Here is an 18331-nt window from a genome sequence, read left to right as displayed (position 1 = left end):
ACCTAAGCTGAAGTCAGATGCTTAACTGACTGAGCCACCCAGGTGCCCCTAAGTATCCAACTCTTGATCTCAGCTCAGTTCTTGATCTCAGGGTCATGAGTTGGGCCCTGCTGGGCATGGAGCCTACTTAAAAAAAAAAAAAGTAATTAAAAATTGTATTCAGATCTGAACCCAAATGGCAGGCTGATAACGGCAATTTATTTTCTTTCTATCTCAGAATCCCATTTTGACAGGATTGATTTAAGAAGGACAGGTGACTCAGTCAGTTAAGTGTCCAACTCTTGGTCTGGGCTCAGGTAATGATCTCACGGCTCTGTGGGTTCGAGCCCCATCTCGGGCTCTGCACTGACAGCATGGTGCCTGCTTGGGATTCTCTCTCTCTCTCTGCCCCTCTCCCATTTGCACTTGCTCGCTCTCTCAAAATAAATAAGTAAAAACTTAAAAAAAAAGGGAACAAACGCATCATACTGCAGGAAGATAGGAAAGGTCACTACTAGTTGATCAGAAGTTTGGAGAAACTCTCAGAAGGTAGAAGGCAGAATCTGTCTTACAACAGCATCTGTGTAATCAAGAAACCAGCAGAGAAAAGCCACAATCCAAAGTCAGCAGGAGAGCACAGAGAAATTTCAAGCTTGGGGTCAGTAACTATAGGATGTAGAAACAGACCAGAGTGAATTCTTGTTAGAAATTAATTAATGTGCTAACTCTAAAACAATTTCCTCTCCCATACCCAATATAAAGAGAGGTTGGCCTACAACAGATGCCCCTTGATCAAAACTGGAAGAATTGTTTCATAAATTTTATAAATAAGTGGGGAATCTGACTGACAAAAGGTTTTTACAGTGGGCATTAGGATCAGATCATAAAGCAGAACTGAACCTGAAGGATTGCTTCCCAGGTCTCTGTGGAACACAAAATGGGGAAATGATTAAATAGACTTATGTACCTTCATGGAAATCCAGACCAGCTTTCCTGTGCAGTCCACCCAGTTCTTCATTTGTAATTATGAATGAAAAACTAAGAGTTATGAGACCTTTTATGGAGCGCCTAGGTGGCTCAGTCAGTTAAGCTTCCGACTTTGGCTCATGGTTCATGAGTTCAAACCCTGAGTTGGGTTCTGTGCTGATGGCTTGGAGCCTGGAGCCTGCTTTGGATTCTGTGTCATCCTCTCTCTCTGCCCCTACCCCACTCACACTCTTCTCTTTCTCTCAAATAAGCATTAAAAAAATTTAAAAAAAAAATAATTGTGAGACAGTTTAATAAAACCAGCAGTATGAAAGAAAAGGGCCAAGATGAAAAACTGACCCTGAAGGAAATAAAATAAGAATAGGGCACCCTGAAAAAAAGTGCATGGAAAAGAAAACTAGAAATGCTTAGAATTTAAAAGTGTTACCAAATAACTCATTACAAGGTCTGAGTAATAAAATGGAGGAGACTGAAAGTGAAAATTGATATGGAAAATAAAAGGAATGAATATTTGAAAACACAGTGACAGAGCAGGAGAAAAAACAGAAACACATTTTGCTGATATTTCTAAGTTCCAAAGATAAGGGGACTAAACAATGCCTGAATGAGAAAGAGGGAGAGGAAATTATTTATAAAAAAAAAAAAAAAAAGAAAAGAAAAAAGAACAAAACAGATTACCAACAAATGAGAATCCCACTCATTTCTGCAAATCCCACTGTTCCTGCAAAATAGACTTTGAAAAACTGACTTTTCATCTGCATTATAGAATTCTAGAAGACAACAGAAGTTGTCAAAGTGACAAAATTCATATGATGTATCTGCAAGAAAATAATTTTGACTTATAGTTGTAATCAATGACTAATATATCAATATGTGAGGGGAAATAAATCATCTGTTGACATCTAGGAACTGAAAAATTTATATTTAAGTCTAAATAATTATTGATGGTTTAGTTGAGAGACTTAATGCAGTTATAAAGAAAGGATTCTGAGAAATATAAAGGGATGGTATAAGAAAATTAATAAGAATCAAACACTAAAATTTCATATAATTTCAATAAAACATTGGGAGGGTGGGGGTAATTGTGTTAGAAGTTATATTTCATCAAAAAAGAATTTGGATATCCTGGTCAGATTTCAAATTTATGCCAAAAAAAAGTGTTCTTAAAATTTTAGCCAAAAATTTAAGGGCACAACTAAAAGAAATTTTTAAAAAATCACTGAGAAAATGTGATTATTTCAGTAAAATGATTGGAAATATGAGTGTATAGCAAGAGGTAAAAGAAACTAAGCATGGCAAATATAAAACCTAACGTAAACTGTGAGAAATAAAGCCAAACGTAAAACTTCCTTTTAAACAAAAAAAGAAGGTAAAAATGAAATGTTAGATTCAGATTTATGCTTATTGCTATAGATATAATTTTATATATTTATAAAATTCAAAAATACATAGAAGGTTAAAAATAAAATATATTTAAAATCTCATCAGGGAGATGATAACAAAAAGTAAGAACGGCAAAATATTAATAGACTTCAAGGCAAATGCATTGAGGAAAACAAAATGGAACAATCGATGAGGAAAGTATAATAGTCACTACATAACAAAGACAATCTTTTATGATGAGAAATGGGCAAATCTACAATCATGATGGGAAACTTAATACCCTTCTCTCAAAGATTAATAGATCAACTAGGCAAAAAAAGGAAGTATATAAATTATTTGATTAACAGTTATTTAGCCTTTAACTTAATAAATGTATTTAACCATATAATAACTGAAAATACCCAGTCTTTCAAAAAACGTTTTAGAGCATACTTTTAAATAACAATATATTTTAATAGAAACCACAAGGACTAGATTACATGCCTCTAATTAATACAAAAGACAAGACCCTAGAAAGTAACAATGAGCTTGTAGCTAATAAAAATCTCTCCATATGGACATTTTAAAATATAAAATATATTTTTAAATAACTCTTGTATTAAAGAGGAAATCAAAGAGTGATGCCAGCAAGATGGCAGACTGGAAGCTCTAGGTATATGTTTCCCCATGGGTGGATTTAAAAAACTAGACACTGATTAAAATAACTTTATGGAAGCTATTTAAATCAAAGATCTACAGTTATCAAGCAAATTCCCAATCAAGAAGAAGCTATATTCAAAACTGTAGGAAATTTCATGGCATTTTTACCCATTCTTGCCTCACCCCATTTCCTGGCACAGCACAGCACAGCCAGGAAGAGGAAGTAACAGTTAGTTCCCTGTTCCCTCCCTCTCAGGTTGGAAAGAGCAGTGTGGAACTCCTTTGCAACTTTCTAACCTATCTGTAAGCTGCCAGAGGGAATGGTTTCTTTTTCACCTGACAGTGCTTAGGTAAGAAACGGTGGCATAGCTTGGAGCTCAGACTGGCAGAAGCTGTTGAAGACAGTTATAGGCCCCATTGTGCATGAAAGCAGTAGTGGGACTGTATATTACAGTAGAGGAATACAGTAGAATATATCTAAAGCCCTGAGAAGAGGCTGAGATGAGACTTTTTGAGAAAGTAAGACATTTAAAAGTAGTTGTGTATACAGGAGATCTCGGAAAACATACACACCCAAACACACAGGCCCTGGTCACACATAACCAAAAATGACCAGACATTTTTAAAAAAAAAATTTTTTTTAACATTTATTTATTTTTGAGACAGAGAGAGACAGAGCACGAATGAGGGAGGGTCAGAGAGAGGGAGACACAGAATCTGAAACAGGCTCCAGGCTCTGAGCTGTCAGCACAGAGCCTGACGCAGGGCTCGAACTCGCAGACCGCGAAATCATGACCCGAGCTGAAGTCGGCCGCTTAACGGACTGAGCCACCGAGGCGCCCCCCAAAGACAATTTTTTAATCCTTACCCTGAGCTCCTCCTAAGACTCAAGACACAGCCTGCTAATTAATGAATGTTTCAATAATAGTTTGCAAAGACTAGAAGTGGCTGTTTTATCAATGGCCAATTTTTAACAAAAAAGTACAAGGCATTTATAAAGAAAGAGGAAAACTAGCTCATTCAGAGGAACAAATTAAATCTTCTAAAGAAACACAAGCATAGGACTTACTAGACAAAGAGTTTAAAACAACTATCTTAAAGAGCTAAATGGAAACATGGACAAAGATCTAAAGGAAATCAGGAAAACAACATACAAACAAAATTAAAATATTAGCAAAGAGATTGAAATTATGTATATATAAAAAGAACAAAGTAGAAACTCTGAACCTGAAAAATATAATAACTGAAATGAAAAAAAAAAGTCACTAGAAAGAGTCATCATATTTGGGCAGCAAACTTGAAGACAGATCTGAGGAGCAACAAACCAAAAGACTGAAACAAAGGAAAATGAACATAGCTTAAGGAACTCATGGAACATATTAAATAGACCAATATACACATTGTAGGAATACAAAAGAAGAGAGAGAAAAGGACAAAGCTATTTGAAGAAATAATGACTGAAATAATAATGTCCCAAATTCAAAGGAAAGACATTAATATGCAAATACAGGAAGCTTAACAAACACCAGGTAGGGTAAACCCAAAGAAACTCACACTGAGACAGGTTATCAAACTGGAGAAAGTCTAAGACAGATCTTGAAAGCAGCAAGAGAAAAATGACCTGTAGTGTACAAGAGATTCCCCAGTAAGATTATTAGCAGATTCTCAATAGAAACCTTACAAGCCAGGAGGCAGTAGAATGATATGTTTAAAGTGCCAAAAGAAAAGAACATCAACAAAGAATTCTATATCAGCCAAAACTGTCCTTCAAAACTGAGGGAGAAACTAAAACATTCCCAAACAGAAGCTTAGTTTATTACCACTCGACCTTCCCTAAAAGAAATGCTGAGAGACTTTCAAGTTCAAATTAAAGGACTCTAACAGTGACTCAAAACCATATAAAAATATAAAATTCTCCAGTGCTAGTAAGTACAGGGACAAATATAAAAAACCAGTCTTACTATTATTTTGGTTTATAAATCTTTTTATTTTGTATTTAATGAAACTTTCACAGTTTGTTTTTAAGTTTATTTATTTATTTGAGAGGCGAGTAGGGGCAGAGAGAGTCCCAAGCAGGCTCCACACTGTCAGCACAGAGCCCAACATAGCACTCAAACTCATGAACCATGAGATTATTACCTGAGCCAAAATCAAAAGTTGGACACTTAACTGACCGAGAGCCACCAAGGCACCCCTATTTTTTTTTTTTTTTAATTTAAAAGACAAATGCAGGGGCATCTGGCTGGCTTAGTTGCTAGAGCATGCAATCTTGATATCGAGGTTGTGGGTTCAAGCCCCACGCTGGGTGTTGAGATGACCTAAAAATAAAATCTTTTAAAAACATAAAATACAAATGCATGAAAATAAATATAAGTCTGTGTTAATGAATAATGAATATAAAGATTTAATTTTTGATATCAAGCACAAAAGTGGGGACAAAGCTGCAAAGGAGAGTTTTTTAATGCAATTGAAGTTAAGTTGGTATCAGTTTAAGGTAGATTGTTATAACTTTTGGATGTTATATGTAATCTTCATAAAGAAAATATCTATAAAATATACACAAACGGAAATGAGAAAGGAATCAAAATGTGTCACTAAAAAAATCACATAACACAAAGGAAGGCAGTAATGGAGGAAATGAGGGACAAAATAGCCATGAGACATACAGAAAACAAAATAGCAAAAGTAAATCCTACCCTGTCATTAATACATTTAAATGTAAATGGACTAAACTTTCCAATCAAAAGATACAGATTGGCAGGATAAATTAAAAACAACAACACACGGCATGCCAACTTACACTGTCTGTAAGACATTCACTTTAGGTTTAAGGACATGCATGAGTTAAAAGTGAAAGGATGAAAAAAGATATTTCATCCAAATAGTAACCAAAAGACAGGAGGGGTAGTTATTCTAATATCAGACAAAATAAACTTTAAATTGAAAACTGTTATAAGAGACAAAGGATACAATGATAATTCTTGATTTAACTCACCCAGAAGCTATGACAATTAGAAACATAAATATACCAAATAAACAAGCTGTAAAATATATAAAGCAAACATTGACAGAATTGAAAGGAGCAGTACACAACTCTACAATAGTAGTAGGAGACTTCAGTACTCCACTCTCAATAATGGATAGAACATCTGGTCAGAAGATCAATAAGGGAAGAAAGACTCAAATGACATTATAGACAAGTTGGACCTAACAGACATATACAGAATTCTCCTTCCAACAATTTTAGATTGTTGAAATTACACATTTTTCTCAAGTGCACAGGGAACATTCTTCATGATAGGGCATATGTTAGGTTACAAAACATGTTAATAAATTTTAAAAGATTGAAATCTTATAGTTTCTTTTCCAAACACAATAGAATGAAATTAGAAATCAACAGCAGAAGAAACACTGGAAAATCCACAGATATGTTGAAATTAAACAACATGCTCTTAAACATCCAATGGTTTTAAAAAGAAATCACAAAAGAAATTAGAAAATTGAGAAAAAGGAAAAGGAAAACACAACATATTCAGACTTATTCAATGCAGTGAAAGCAGTGCTAATTTTATAGCTGTAAACACATTAAAAAAGAAGAAAGGTCTGAAATCAACTCTCCAACCTTATACCTTAAGGAGCTAGAAAAAGAACAAATTAAACCTAAGGCTACCAAAAAGAAGTAATAAAGATTAAAACAGAGATAAATGAATGAATGAATGAATGAATAAAACAGAGATAAATGAAATAGACTAAAAACAATAGAAAACAACAAAACCATGAGCTCTTTTTCAAAATGATCAACAAACTTGACAAACCTTTAGCTAGATTGACTAAGAGAAGACTGAAATAACTGAAATCAGAAGTGGAAAAGGAGATGTTACTATTGATGTAATAGAAAGGATTATAAGTACTATAAATGGTTGTACATCAGCAAATTGGATGATCCAGATGAAATGAACAAATTTGAAGAATCATATAACTTACCAAGACTGAAACATGAATAGAAAATATAAATAGACCAACAACTAGAAGATTGAGTCAGTAATTAAAAATGCCAACAAACAGAAACCCATGACCAGATGGCTTCACTGATGAATGCTACCAAGCATTTAAAAAAGAATTAATACCATTCTTCCCCAGGCTCTTACAAAAACTTGAACACTTTCTAGTTCATTCTGTGAGGCCAGCATTACCCTGATATCAAAGCTTTTATGGGATAGGCAGTGTTATCCTACCCATTTTACATGTGGGGAAGCTGAGGCACAACAAACTGAAGTAACTTCCTGAAGTTTACAGCCAATGATTTCAGGATCTGAATTCATGTGCTCTTACAGAGCCCACACTTTTAACCAGCTTCACACCACTGACAGCTATCAAGGAAAATAATCTAATGAAAGCCACAGAAAAATTTTCACTTTTTTTTCTTTTGTCTTAACAACATATCAAGACCTAATAATATTTATCCCAGGGTACTGTGTTTTGGTATTCAGTTTAAATTAGTTGACAATAAAACTAAATGAACAACATTTCTCTTTTCCTCCCTGCCCTTCAATTGACTCTGGCAGGAGGAACCAAGAAGAGAAAGGAAGATTTTGACCTCCATACTGTATAACAGTTCCTCAGTATTTATTTTCATGGTAAAAAGACCATCACTTGACATATCCCTACTTAATGGACCCAGAAATTGATGAAGCGTAGGTCTAAAGTAACATGTTGTAAGGTTTTTGTCTGTAAAGAATATGTATTCTAACAGAATCTATCCTATTTACGAAACAATTGAGCACACACCCAAAAGACATTTCCTTAGATCCATTTAAAAAAATTTTTAAGACTCAAATCCACTGTGAGAAAGAAAGGAATTATATGAGCCCCTCTATATCTAGCCTGCAGGATGAAAGTGAGAATGCAGTAATTTACCCTGGCTGTTCTGTGCCACAGGAGGCCCCATCCCCCTCTTCGGGTACAAGATGTGCAGGGCCCCAAGATACCCTCTAGTAGTAAAGTCCTTTTCTATTGGGAGTACTGTCCTGGGTGAAGGAGGCAGAGAGAGCATCAGATACAACAACATAGAGAGACTTTATAAGGTCAAAAATTTTCACCAAATTTTAAGTTTCAAACATCAGTACCCCCATTCCCCAAATTGTGACTGTAACAGGTATTTAGAAACAGGTGACCTCATTCAGAGCATCCAGTAAAGCCTTCACTTGAGAAAAGCTGCCAGGACTAGATCTATGGTTCACCAGTGGGGTGAATCAGTGCTAATTATTGTCTTAATTAGCACTATAGTCCCTGTCAAAATACCTGGGCTGCTGGTAGTCAACTGAGTGAATTCAGACAGAAATCTCTGTGAAATTAGGGCTGCAAATCTGCACTTCTGTAGGCTTGCCAGTTGATTAACTGTTCCCCTCCCCCATTTTAAACAGTGTCATTGAGGTATAATTAACATAGAACATATGCACATATGTTTCTTTTTAAGTTAAAATTTTAGTAATGTTCCATTTTTTTTTTTTTTGTCCTAAAGCTACCTCCTGAACCTTGCTTCACTTGTTTTTTGTTGGCTTTTTTAAAAATCTTTTTACAGAGCATATAGGATTGGGCAATGCAGGGATGTGAAAGTGTTTAGGCTGATATCTTTGGGAACTGTGGAGGAGATCATGTACTTACGACAGGTATACAAGCAGGTAAATATATTTCCCTTTTCCAGATTAAGAAGTAAACATTTGTCTATATCAAAACTTCCAGAAATTTGTGTAAAAATGTTTTTAATTTCGTTTTAACTGTAATATGGAATTTAATAAGATTATGAAATATACTGTAGAATAAATCCTGTAAAACAGATTCTTAATTTCATTGAATTTTAGAGCTGAAATTTTCTTTGAGTAGTGCTTCTTGAGCTTTAATGTGTACATGAATTACTTAGGGATGTTCAAACTACAGATTCTAATTTAGTAGCTCTGGGTGGAGCCCAAGATTCAAATTTTTAACAAGCTCCCAGGAGTGCCAACACTACTGCAGACTATAATTTGAGTAGCAAGGTCACAGCTTCCCAGCCTGTGGGCCAAGACATAATGATATACTACAGGCGGGACACAGGTGCACCGACACAATGATCACACAGCTCTCTGGGCGGCAAGATTACCTAAACTGACTTCCAACTTTAAGAAACCTTTCCAGGTAGGTGTTCATATGTTACCCTTTTCCGTGTGTACCATGACATGAAGAAAACTGGGGGAAAATGCCTTAAAGATATCTAATGCAATCATCTCATGTTGTACATAATGAAACTGGGACCCAGGGATACCCCAGTAAATGGAATTATAGGAATACAACACAAGTGTATTAACTACTGTGCTGGTGCTTTTAGTGTTCATCTGAAATTGCATTAACTCTTTAATATCCTTACGGTATTAATTACTTCACCATGTATATCTCTAAATAAAATTTATTTAGTTTATAATTGCTCACTTGAGAAGATCTGGAATGAGGCTCAAGTTTAATTATAAATGTTAAATTTGAATTACTCCCTATATATTCTGTTGGCATCTATTTAAGAGCAAACATCTGCCACATGTGGTGGTAGTTAACCTAAGAATGATCCAATCTTAAATTTATGCTATTTTCTTAATTCTAAAAATGGAATTGTACACAGCAGTTTTTGTTTTTTCTTAAAGCACTTAGCTCTATAAGAAACATTTCATCTTTTTGTTCTTGGGTATAGCACAACTACTTGAACATTATTTTGTTCAGGTATATTTAACCAATCTTGGGAAAAAGTAGGGTATTATTCTTTTCATCTTAGGAGTAGTTCTTTAGAATACTGTCTTGGACTTGTCACAGGTAAGAGTCTTTCTTCAATCATGTAGTAATTTTTCTCAGTCCCATTACTTTATATACATTTGCCTATTTATCTCACTCATTTATTGAAATAAGATGGCCTATTATATGTTACTAATAACAAAAAGGCTTCAGAAGATGAGGATAATGTCAGTTTTCAGAACTTTGTATGCTTTAGGTGCTTATTAAAATATTTTTTTAAGTGTGAGCCATTTAGGGAAGGTTCAGCCATACAACTTGGTAGGCACAAATAAAGATAATATGGCAGTTGTGTGTGGAAAAGGCAATAGATGTGATTGAAAGATTGGCGTTTGAACCAAGTAGGGTCTGTCTTTGCAGATGTAATCAAGTTAAAATAAGGTCATACTGGATTAGGGTGGAGCCTAATCCAGTGACTGATACCATTATAAGAGGGAAATCTGGATACAGACTGACAGAGGGAGAATGCCACATGATGAAGGAGGCAAGGATTGGAGTGGTGCAGCCACAAACCAAGAATGCCAAAGATTGGCAGCAACCACTAGACATTTGGAAGGGTCTTCACTTGGAACCTTCAGAGAGAGTGTGGTCCTGCCAGCATCTTGATTACAGACCTTTAGCCTCCACAACTGTGAAAGAATAAATTTCTATTGTTTTAAGCCACCCAGTTTGTGACATTTTGTTAAAGCAGTCTTAGGAAACCAATACAGTCTTAAAGGCAGATATTGTAAATTTAACTACATTTTTGATGTGAAACTTATGTATGAGAGAGGAACAACAAGCCAAATTTAAAAAGTGTCTAGGAAGAAAGTTTCCACATATGATAAACAAAGGATTAGCATCTATAATACATAAAGAACTTCCACAAATCAATAAAAAGACTATAATTTTGCATTTTATTGAAGAAAAAACACAAATGGTTAACCCATATATGAAAAGATGCTTAACCACAGTTGTAATTTAGAAATATAAAATAATAATGTGTTACACATATTCTGCAAAGACTTAGTGAGGTTGTGTGTGAGTGTGTGTATGTGTTTAGGGAGGCAGGGAGATCGGTGATATTCATTATTGGTGAGGGTATTTGTACAGAGATACTCATATACTACTTTCAAGAATATAACTTGGTACACTGATTTTACAGGCTAATATCACAACATATTAAAACACATAGTACGTTCTCCCTATCTACCTTACAGAAATATTCTCACATATGCACAGTGAAAGATGACAAGGATTTATATTTGGTATTGTTAGTATTTGTTTAAAAAATGAAAAAAGAAACAGCCTTAATGTCCAATAATAACAGTGGTAACATAAATTCTGATACACCCAATAGCAGAAAAAAAAACTATAGAGCAGACATACTGATCTGGCAAGATCTCCAAGACATTTCTAAGTGAGATTAAAACAAAACAACACAACACAACTTGCAGAACAAGTATATCAGTTATGTTGATGCATAAAGTTATCTCTGTATATGTATATAAATAGCTCTAACTGCACTGAAAAAGATCTAGAAGGATATACCTAAATATTACAGTGTTGCTAAGACTGATAAAGGATGATCTGTATTATTCAAAGGGAAATTTCACTTTGATGTTTTTGTTCGTATTTGTTGTGGTAATGCATTCAGACATTTTATACTTTTAAAAAATAAAAACATCACTTACATAGCAACTGTCTTCATGTTTGGAGCATAATCTAAAGTTTGGCATTCAGAAATTCACCTTTCATTTTTACATGTGTACATGTATATATGAAAGGTGAATATATATGTGTGTGTGTGTATATATATATGTATATGTGTGTATATATATATATATGTAATTTAGAAATATATTTGTATTGGCAGAAGAAGTCCAAGAATACCACAAAGAACACCCAATTAACTTCACCCAAATTTCCCAGTTGTTAACATTTATCACGTTTGCTTTTCTCTTTCCCTCAGCCATGATCTTTATTTATTTTTCTGAACCATTTGAGAGAAAGTTGCAGATTTATCACCTCTAAGTTCTCTAGTGTGTATTTCCTCCAAAGGACACTCTCCTGTTTAGATGTACATATAAAAATAGTTTTATGCATTCTAAACATTCAATTTTGTGTGTTGTTTTGCACTTGCTTTGTCCCCCTATTACCCTCTCCAGAATGCAGTTATCCAAATCAAGAAATTAACATTGATACAACATTACCTTGTAAACCACAAAACTCATTCAGATTTCACTAACTTTCCTGGCAATTTCTTGTCTCCTTTTTCCTTTCTGGTTCAGGATCCAATCCAGGATCATGGTTACCAACTTTTTCTTTTCATGTCTGTTTAGTTTTCTTCAACTGGAGTAGTTAGTTACCCAAACCCCCTTTGTCTTTCATGACCTTCACAGTGTTAAAGAGTAAGGCCTTGGGGCGCCTGGGTGGCGCAGTCGGTTAGGCGTCCGACTTCAGCCAGGTCACGATCTCGCGGTCCGTGAGTTCGAGCCCCGCGTCAGGCTCTGGGCTGATGGCTCAGAGCCTGGAGCCTTTTTTCTGATTCTGTGTCTCCTTCTCTCTCTGCCCCTCCCCCGTTCATGCTCTGTCTCTCTCTGTCCCAAAAATAAATAAACGTTGAAAAAAAAAAAAAAGAGTAAGGCCTTTCCTTGTGTTAGCTCTCTTTTAAAATAGGTCCATTTGATGTTTCCTCATGTCCAGATTCAAGCCAGGAACCCCTGGCAAGAATAGTACAGAAATGACTCTATGTTCTTCTCATTGCGTTGGTCAGAAGGCACCTGGTGATGACCTGTCCCACCATTGGTGATGCTAACCTTGATCACCAGTTTTGTGCCTGCCAGCTTTCTTCACTGCAGAGTCACCATTTTTTCCCTTAGTAAGTATTTTATGGGGACATCCTCTGAGACTATGCCAATATCCTGTTCCTTGTCAAGCCCGTACCCATCAGCCCTAGCATTCACTGATGAAACCCACCTGAATCCGACACCACTGTGATGATTGCCAGATGGTGATTTTTTAATTTCCAGGATTCCTTCTTTATTTGTTGCTATTCTACCATAAAAAAGAGCTTGCCCTTCTTTTCTATTTATTTAATATATTTGGACTCAGGGGATATTAGTAATGGATTACATTACAACCTATTGAATATCACTGTGTATTTTGGTGTTCAAACTGTCTCAGTTTTGTCCAGTGAGAACCCCTTCAAGCTGGCCTCTGTGTCATTTGTCAAGCCTCCATCATTCATTATGCATGTCCTTATGGTGGTAGGCTGAGTAATGTTCTCCCAAAGATATCTACATCAAATCCACCTGGATTCTCTGGGTGGGCCAATGTAATCACTAAAGGGAGTGGGAGTATGCAGGAGGATCAGAGAAAGGAGAGAAGGAGATGTGACAGCAGAAGCAAGGGGTCATAGAGGATTATATGAAGATGCCATGCTACTGCCTTGAAGATGGAAGAAGGGGCCATGACTTTTTAACATGGGGAACACTACTTTTCTTTCTACCTCTTGCGTATCCTGAATGTTGTTAGGAAGAAATCCAAACATTTTGTATCCTTGAATGGGTTTTTCTTAAGCCAGAAACTAAGCTACATTTTCCAATTACTGACTTTTTCCCCTTCCCTTCTTTAATTCCAACCCTATTTTTTATAACAGCCTACAGATGGATGTATCTGACCTTCACTTTTAGGGGAGCCACTTTGAAAAACTTCTTTTAAGTATAAAACAATGTGCCTTTTATAAATTTTGCAATAAAGTAGGGAACTTCTAAAGATTCAGATTAATGCTTACAAATTGGTGATTACATTAAGTAGTTGCAGTGTGACAATACAGTGTTTAAGAAAGAGTCAGGACCAAAGAGTGAAATCATCTGGACTATCAGGTACATCAGTTGCTATTGTTGTGATTCCATATTTCCTGGACTATAGTCCATGTTTCTGGGGCATTGAAACCAACTGATCAACTTGGATGTTGATTCAAAGCTTCCTCAAACTAAGGTCCCAAGGATCTTGTTTTATTTTTATTATTTTTTAATGTTTATTTTTGTGAGAGAGAGAGAACACATGTGTGCATGCATGTGAGCAGGGGAGGCACAGAGAGGACAGAGGATCTGAAGTGGGCTATGTGCTGACAGCAGAGAATCTGATGCGGGGTTTGAACCCATAAAACTGTGAGATCATGACTTGAGCCAAAGCCAGATACTCAACTGACTGAGCTACCCAGGTGCCCCTCAAGGGTCTTGTTTTAAAAAGGACATCTTGGAGGCACCTGGGTGGCTCAGTCGGTTGAACATCCGACTTTGGCTCAGATCATGATCTCATGGCTTGTGGGTTCAAGCCCCGCGATGGGCTCTGTGCTGACAGCTCAGAGCCTGGAGCCTGCTTCAGATTCTGTGTCTCCCTCGCTCTCTGCCCCTCCCCCATTCGCTTGCATGTGCGCGCGCGCGCTCTCTCTCTCTCTCTCTCTCAAAAATAAACGTTAAAAAATTTCTTTAGTAAAAAATAAAAGGGAACTCCTGGAGATGAGAACTTGTTACAAGTATAAATTTTGAATTCAGCCAAATCCAGGTATAAATTCTAGAAATGACACTTCTTTTTTTTTTTTTTTCAACGTTTATTTATTTTTGGGACAGAGAGAGACAGAGTATGAACGGGGGAGGGGCAGAGAGAGAGGGAGACACAGAATCGGAAACAGGCTCCAGGCTCTGAGCCATCAGCCCAGAGCCCGACGCGGGGCTCGAACTCACGGACCGCGAGATTGTGACCTGGCTGAAGTCGGACGCTCAACCGACTGCGCCACCCAGGCGCCCCTAGAAATGACACTTCTTGGCTAGACAGCTGTGAGAAGGCACTTAATTTCTCCAAACTTTAGTCTTTATTTCCAAAAAGAAAATAGCAATGTCTTATAGGGTTGTAGGCATTAAATGAGAGAATGTACAAATGCTACACAGGTAGTAAGTATTCAAAAAATAAATATTATTAATAAGAATTATTTTATGGGCACCTCAGTGGGTTGAGCATCTGACTCTTGATATTGGCTAGGGTCATAATACCAGGGTTGTGGGATTGAGCCCCATGTTGCATTGGGCTCCATGCTGAGTGTGGAGCCTGCTTGAGATTTTCTCTCCCTCAATCTCTCTCTCTCTCTCTCTCTCTTTCTCTTTCTCTCTCTCTCTCCCTCCTCCCTCCCTCTTTGCTTCACCCCCCCTCCTTCCCTCTCCCTCTCCCTCTCCCCCCTTCCTGCTTCCTCTGCCCCTCTCCCCCACTCATACGTGCTTACACACACTCCCTCAAATTAAAAAAAGAATTATTTCAGTTGCCTATAGTAATTTAGTATAGTGCAAAGCAACTTCTTACTAATCCTTACATTAACAACAGACTACAGTTATTTTCCACTCTGTGCATTCTTTGTTTCTTTCAAGAAATTTTAAAGTGTACATGGGGTTAATCAGATTATATTTAGCAAAATATCTAGCAAATAAAGAAATACACTAATGTTACTAAAGTGATAGATGTCCTTCAGGATTCCTTCTGTATTTCAAATTGTTTCAAAGATGCCTAAATGTTTCTAAACAGTGATTGGGTTTTGCTGTTAGTTGACAGTATAACAATGGCTACAATTAGGGTTTGATACTAATGTGGTTATCATGTAGTTACCAAGTTATAATTTAACTTTGGTGAAATAGTGATGATTTTTGTCAGTTTTAGTAGTTCCTATTGTAATGAGTCTAGAAAGGAGAAAAGTGTATTCAGATGTATTACATGCCTTTATCATTAAACATTTTACATCAAGTGAATATTGCATAGCAATGGGATCTTGACTCGGTTGGTAGAACACAGATAAAATAGGAAATGTAAGATCTCTTCTTCAATAAGACTGGCCAGTTTATTATTATTTATTTCGCCATAATGGCAACATCTGCCAGCGAAATTAAAATAAAATTTCCTCCCTAAGGAGATTCTGCCTGCTCCAGCTAAAGCTGTGTATATACAGAGAATGCCAGGAAATTCTGACATATTGTTGGAGCAAACACTTCAAAAATATCTTGTGTTTTTTTTCTGTTTTAGCAACTTCACTGTGTGGTGGTTGGAAGTGAAAATGCCAAGCGATATTTTGAAGCAGTTCAAGGATCAAAAGAACATCGAGGAGAGCTTTTTGGGGTTTATAATCTGTTCAAACTAAGGTCCCAAGCGTCTTGTCTTACAAGGGACATCCTGGAGGTGTGAAATTGTTGCCTGACATTTTCAGTACTATTTTAAATACAATTTTCTCCAACAGGAACCTTGAAATATAACTGCTGGTATCTTTTCAAAGAACTTTGGGGTTTTCTTGTAAAAAATGCCTTGTGTTTAGAATTTCTACTTTTAGAAATAGGAAATGAATTATTGTACCTCAAAACTAAGATTTCCCCATGCATAGTTATAAGTAATGTCTGCACACAAATACAGATACATATAGTACATAGTATGACCTCCCAAGACCATTTTCAGACTGGCAGAGAGAAATGTAGTGTTTTGAAAACAGCTGCTAAGTCAGGAACTTAAAAAAGAGAGAGAGAGAGAGAGAGACTTTCCTAAATAAACAAAATTATAAAATGTGTTTTGATTAAAAGTTACCAAATACTCCCTGAGATGCACTCTCATGTCTCATGGAGATTTTTGTTTTCTGTTCCCAATAAAAATTCCACACCAATATTTCAAACTCTCCCAGTTGTGTTCATCCTTAGCATACAGATGTTTCTTATTCTTCAAACAGAAATTTATATCTTTTTTTTAATTGCTTAAATTCTTTGATATACCAGAATACTATAGATATTAACCTATTTTCCAGTTGATGTTGATATGAGTATCATAAAATCCTAGAATATCATATGTATCATCTTCCTTTTCATATAGATGAGGAAAATGAGCCTCAGAAAACTCAAGGATGTTTCCCTTAGCTTTTCAAAAGCTTCACGTACTTGCTTGATTTAGTGAGTTTCATAAAACAGTTATTGGTCCCTGTCCTTAAAGAACGTAGACCATCTTGATGAGAGGTGAAAGAGAACACTTACATAATGAACATGTAACATCAATAAGCATGGTAAGCAAGATGGCTAAGAGGAAGACGTGTATGTATTCTGTGAATATTGCAACTATTACACAGTGTCTGGTGTATACTGCTGAATTTTTATTTTATAGTAACTATTTGATTTGAATTGAGTGGCCCATTTAAAGTCCTCCTGTCTTGAGTTGCCTGTCTGGCTCAGTCAGAAGTGCATGCGACTCTTGATCTTAAGAGTCATGAGTTCAAGGCCCACGTTGGGTGTAGAGATTACTTATAAATAAATAAATAAAAATAAAGTCCCCCTGTCTTTTTCTTGTTTTGAGTATGCTGTCTATTTCATGGACTTCTTCTTTCCCATTTCTCTTTTATAATCAGTAGCCTTGTTAGTATTCCAGTATTCCAGGCCACCCCTCAGATCCTACTTCCATCTCAGAGTACTACCCAACATACCAACTTGTATTTGTGTTTTCCATTTGAAATTATTATCTATAAAATATGTTAGCATTATATTACTTCTCCTGTTTTCTCTTATTTATCAAATAGTTGAGTCCTCTATTTTAACAGAATAGCAGCCTATTCCTCAAGCAAATGTTAAGTAAGACATTCAGTATGTCAAGTTATTAAATGGGATGTTCGCTTGTTTTCTGGTTGTCCTAAGTATATCTTGTTTCTCCTCCAGGATTGTTGACTAATGACAGGACTGTCCATGTCTTACATTTTTCTTGTGGCAAAATGTGCTTAACTTCTTGCCAGGCACATTATCAGCACCGCGATATTTGTTGAGTAAGAATTTAAAATTATTCAGGCCAGGTGCTTACAGGGAAGTCTTTTGCTCTAAAAAAATAAAGTAAAATAAATAAATAAACAATAAATAGCAAAATTATTCAGGCCTCATTAGATTCATGCTGCTTTTGGCCAAACAGTGTTTTAAAATATTCTAAGCCCTGTATAATGGAAGCATATATCACAAAGTAAAATAATTATTTTACTTCCTGTGGGACATTTTTAATTTTTAAAGGCTGTAGAAAATCCCTTTTAAAATGTTTTAAGATGTAGAAATTTTAATTTATAGAACACTTTTAACCTGATGATTTCCAGACAGTTCTTTTTTTTTTTTTTTCATTTGGTTGGTTAGTTTTGGTTTTTTCGTTTTTTTCTTTTTCATTTATTCACTTAACTTCAAGTTATTTAGTTAACATACAGTGTGGTATTGGTTTCTGGAGAAGAACCCAGTGATTCATCACTTACATACAACACCCAGTGCTCATCCCACCAAGTGTCCAGGCAGCTTAGTTCTACTTTGCACTAACTTTGTTATCTTTGTCATGGTCCCGCTTTAGAGACAGATATTGAGAGCTAATTTCACAAATATTTACTGAGTGTATGCCAAGTGTCAAGTACTATATATCATAGAGCTAGGCATACAGAAATGAATGAACTAGACAAAAAGCTCTACTCACTGAAAAAACTTACCTTCTATTTTGGGGAAACAAATAAGCA

The 18331-nt window shown here is 35.9% G+C and overlaps 1 protein-coding gene across 4 annotated transcripts in view; it reads left to right on the top strand.

Moving 5' to 3' along the window:
• The window catches only part of ERCC6L2 (ERCC excision repair 6 like 2), a 139971-nt gene that overhangs the window by 77941 nt on the left and 43699 nt on the right, over positions 1 to 18331 (top strand). For 3 of the 4 annotated variants that reach the window (XM_053205165.1, XM_015068299.3, XM_053205167.1), the window contains exons 13-14: positions 8570 to 8669; positions 15853 to 16005. In XM_053205165.1, the coding sequence (XP_053061140.1) occupies positions 8570 to 8669; positions 15853 to 16005 (253 nt within the window). The remainder of the gene's footprint in view (positions 1 to 8569; positions 8670 to 15852; positions 16006 to 18331) is intronic. The other variant, XM_053205164.1, reaches the window with a different exon arrangement.

This window comes from Acinonyx jubatus, chromosome D4 (genome assembly GCF_027475565.1).
Source record: "Acinonyx jubatus isolate Ajub_Pintada_27869175 chromosome D4, VMU_Ajub_asm_v1.0, whole genome shotgun sequence".
NCBI classification, from domain to species: domain Eukaryota; kingdom Metazoa; phylum Chordata; class Mammalia; order Carnivora; family Felidae; genus Acinonyx; species Acinonyx jubatus.
The sequence above is the reverse complement of the archived record's forward strand: the minus strand, read 5'-3'. Positions and strand labels throughout refer to the sequence as shown.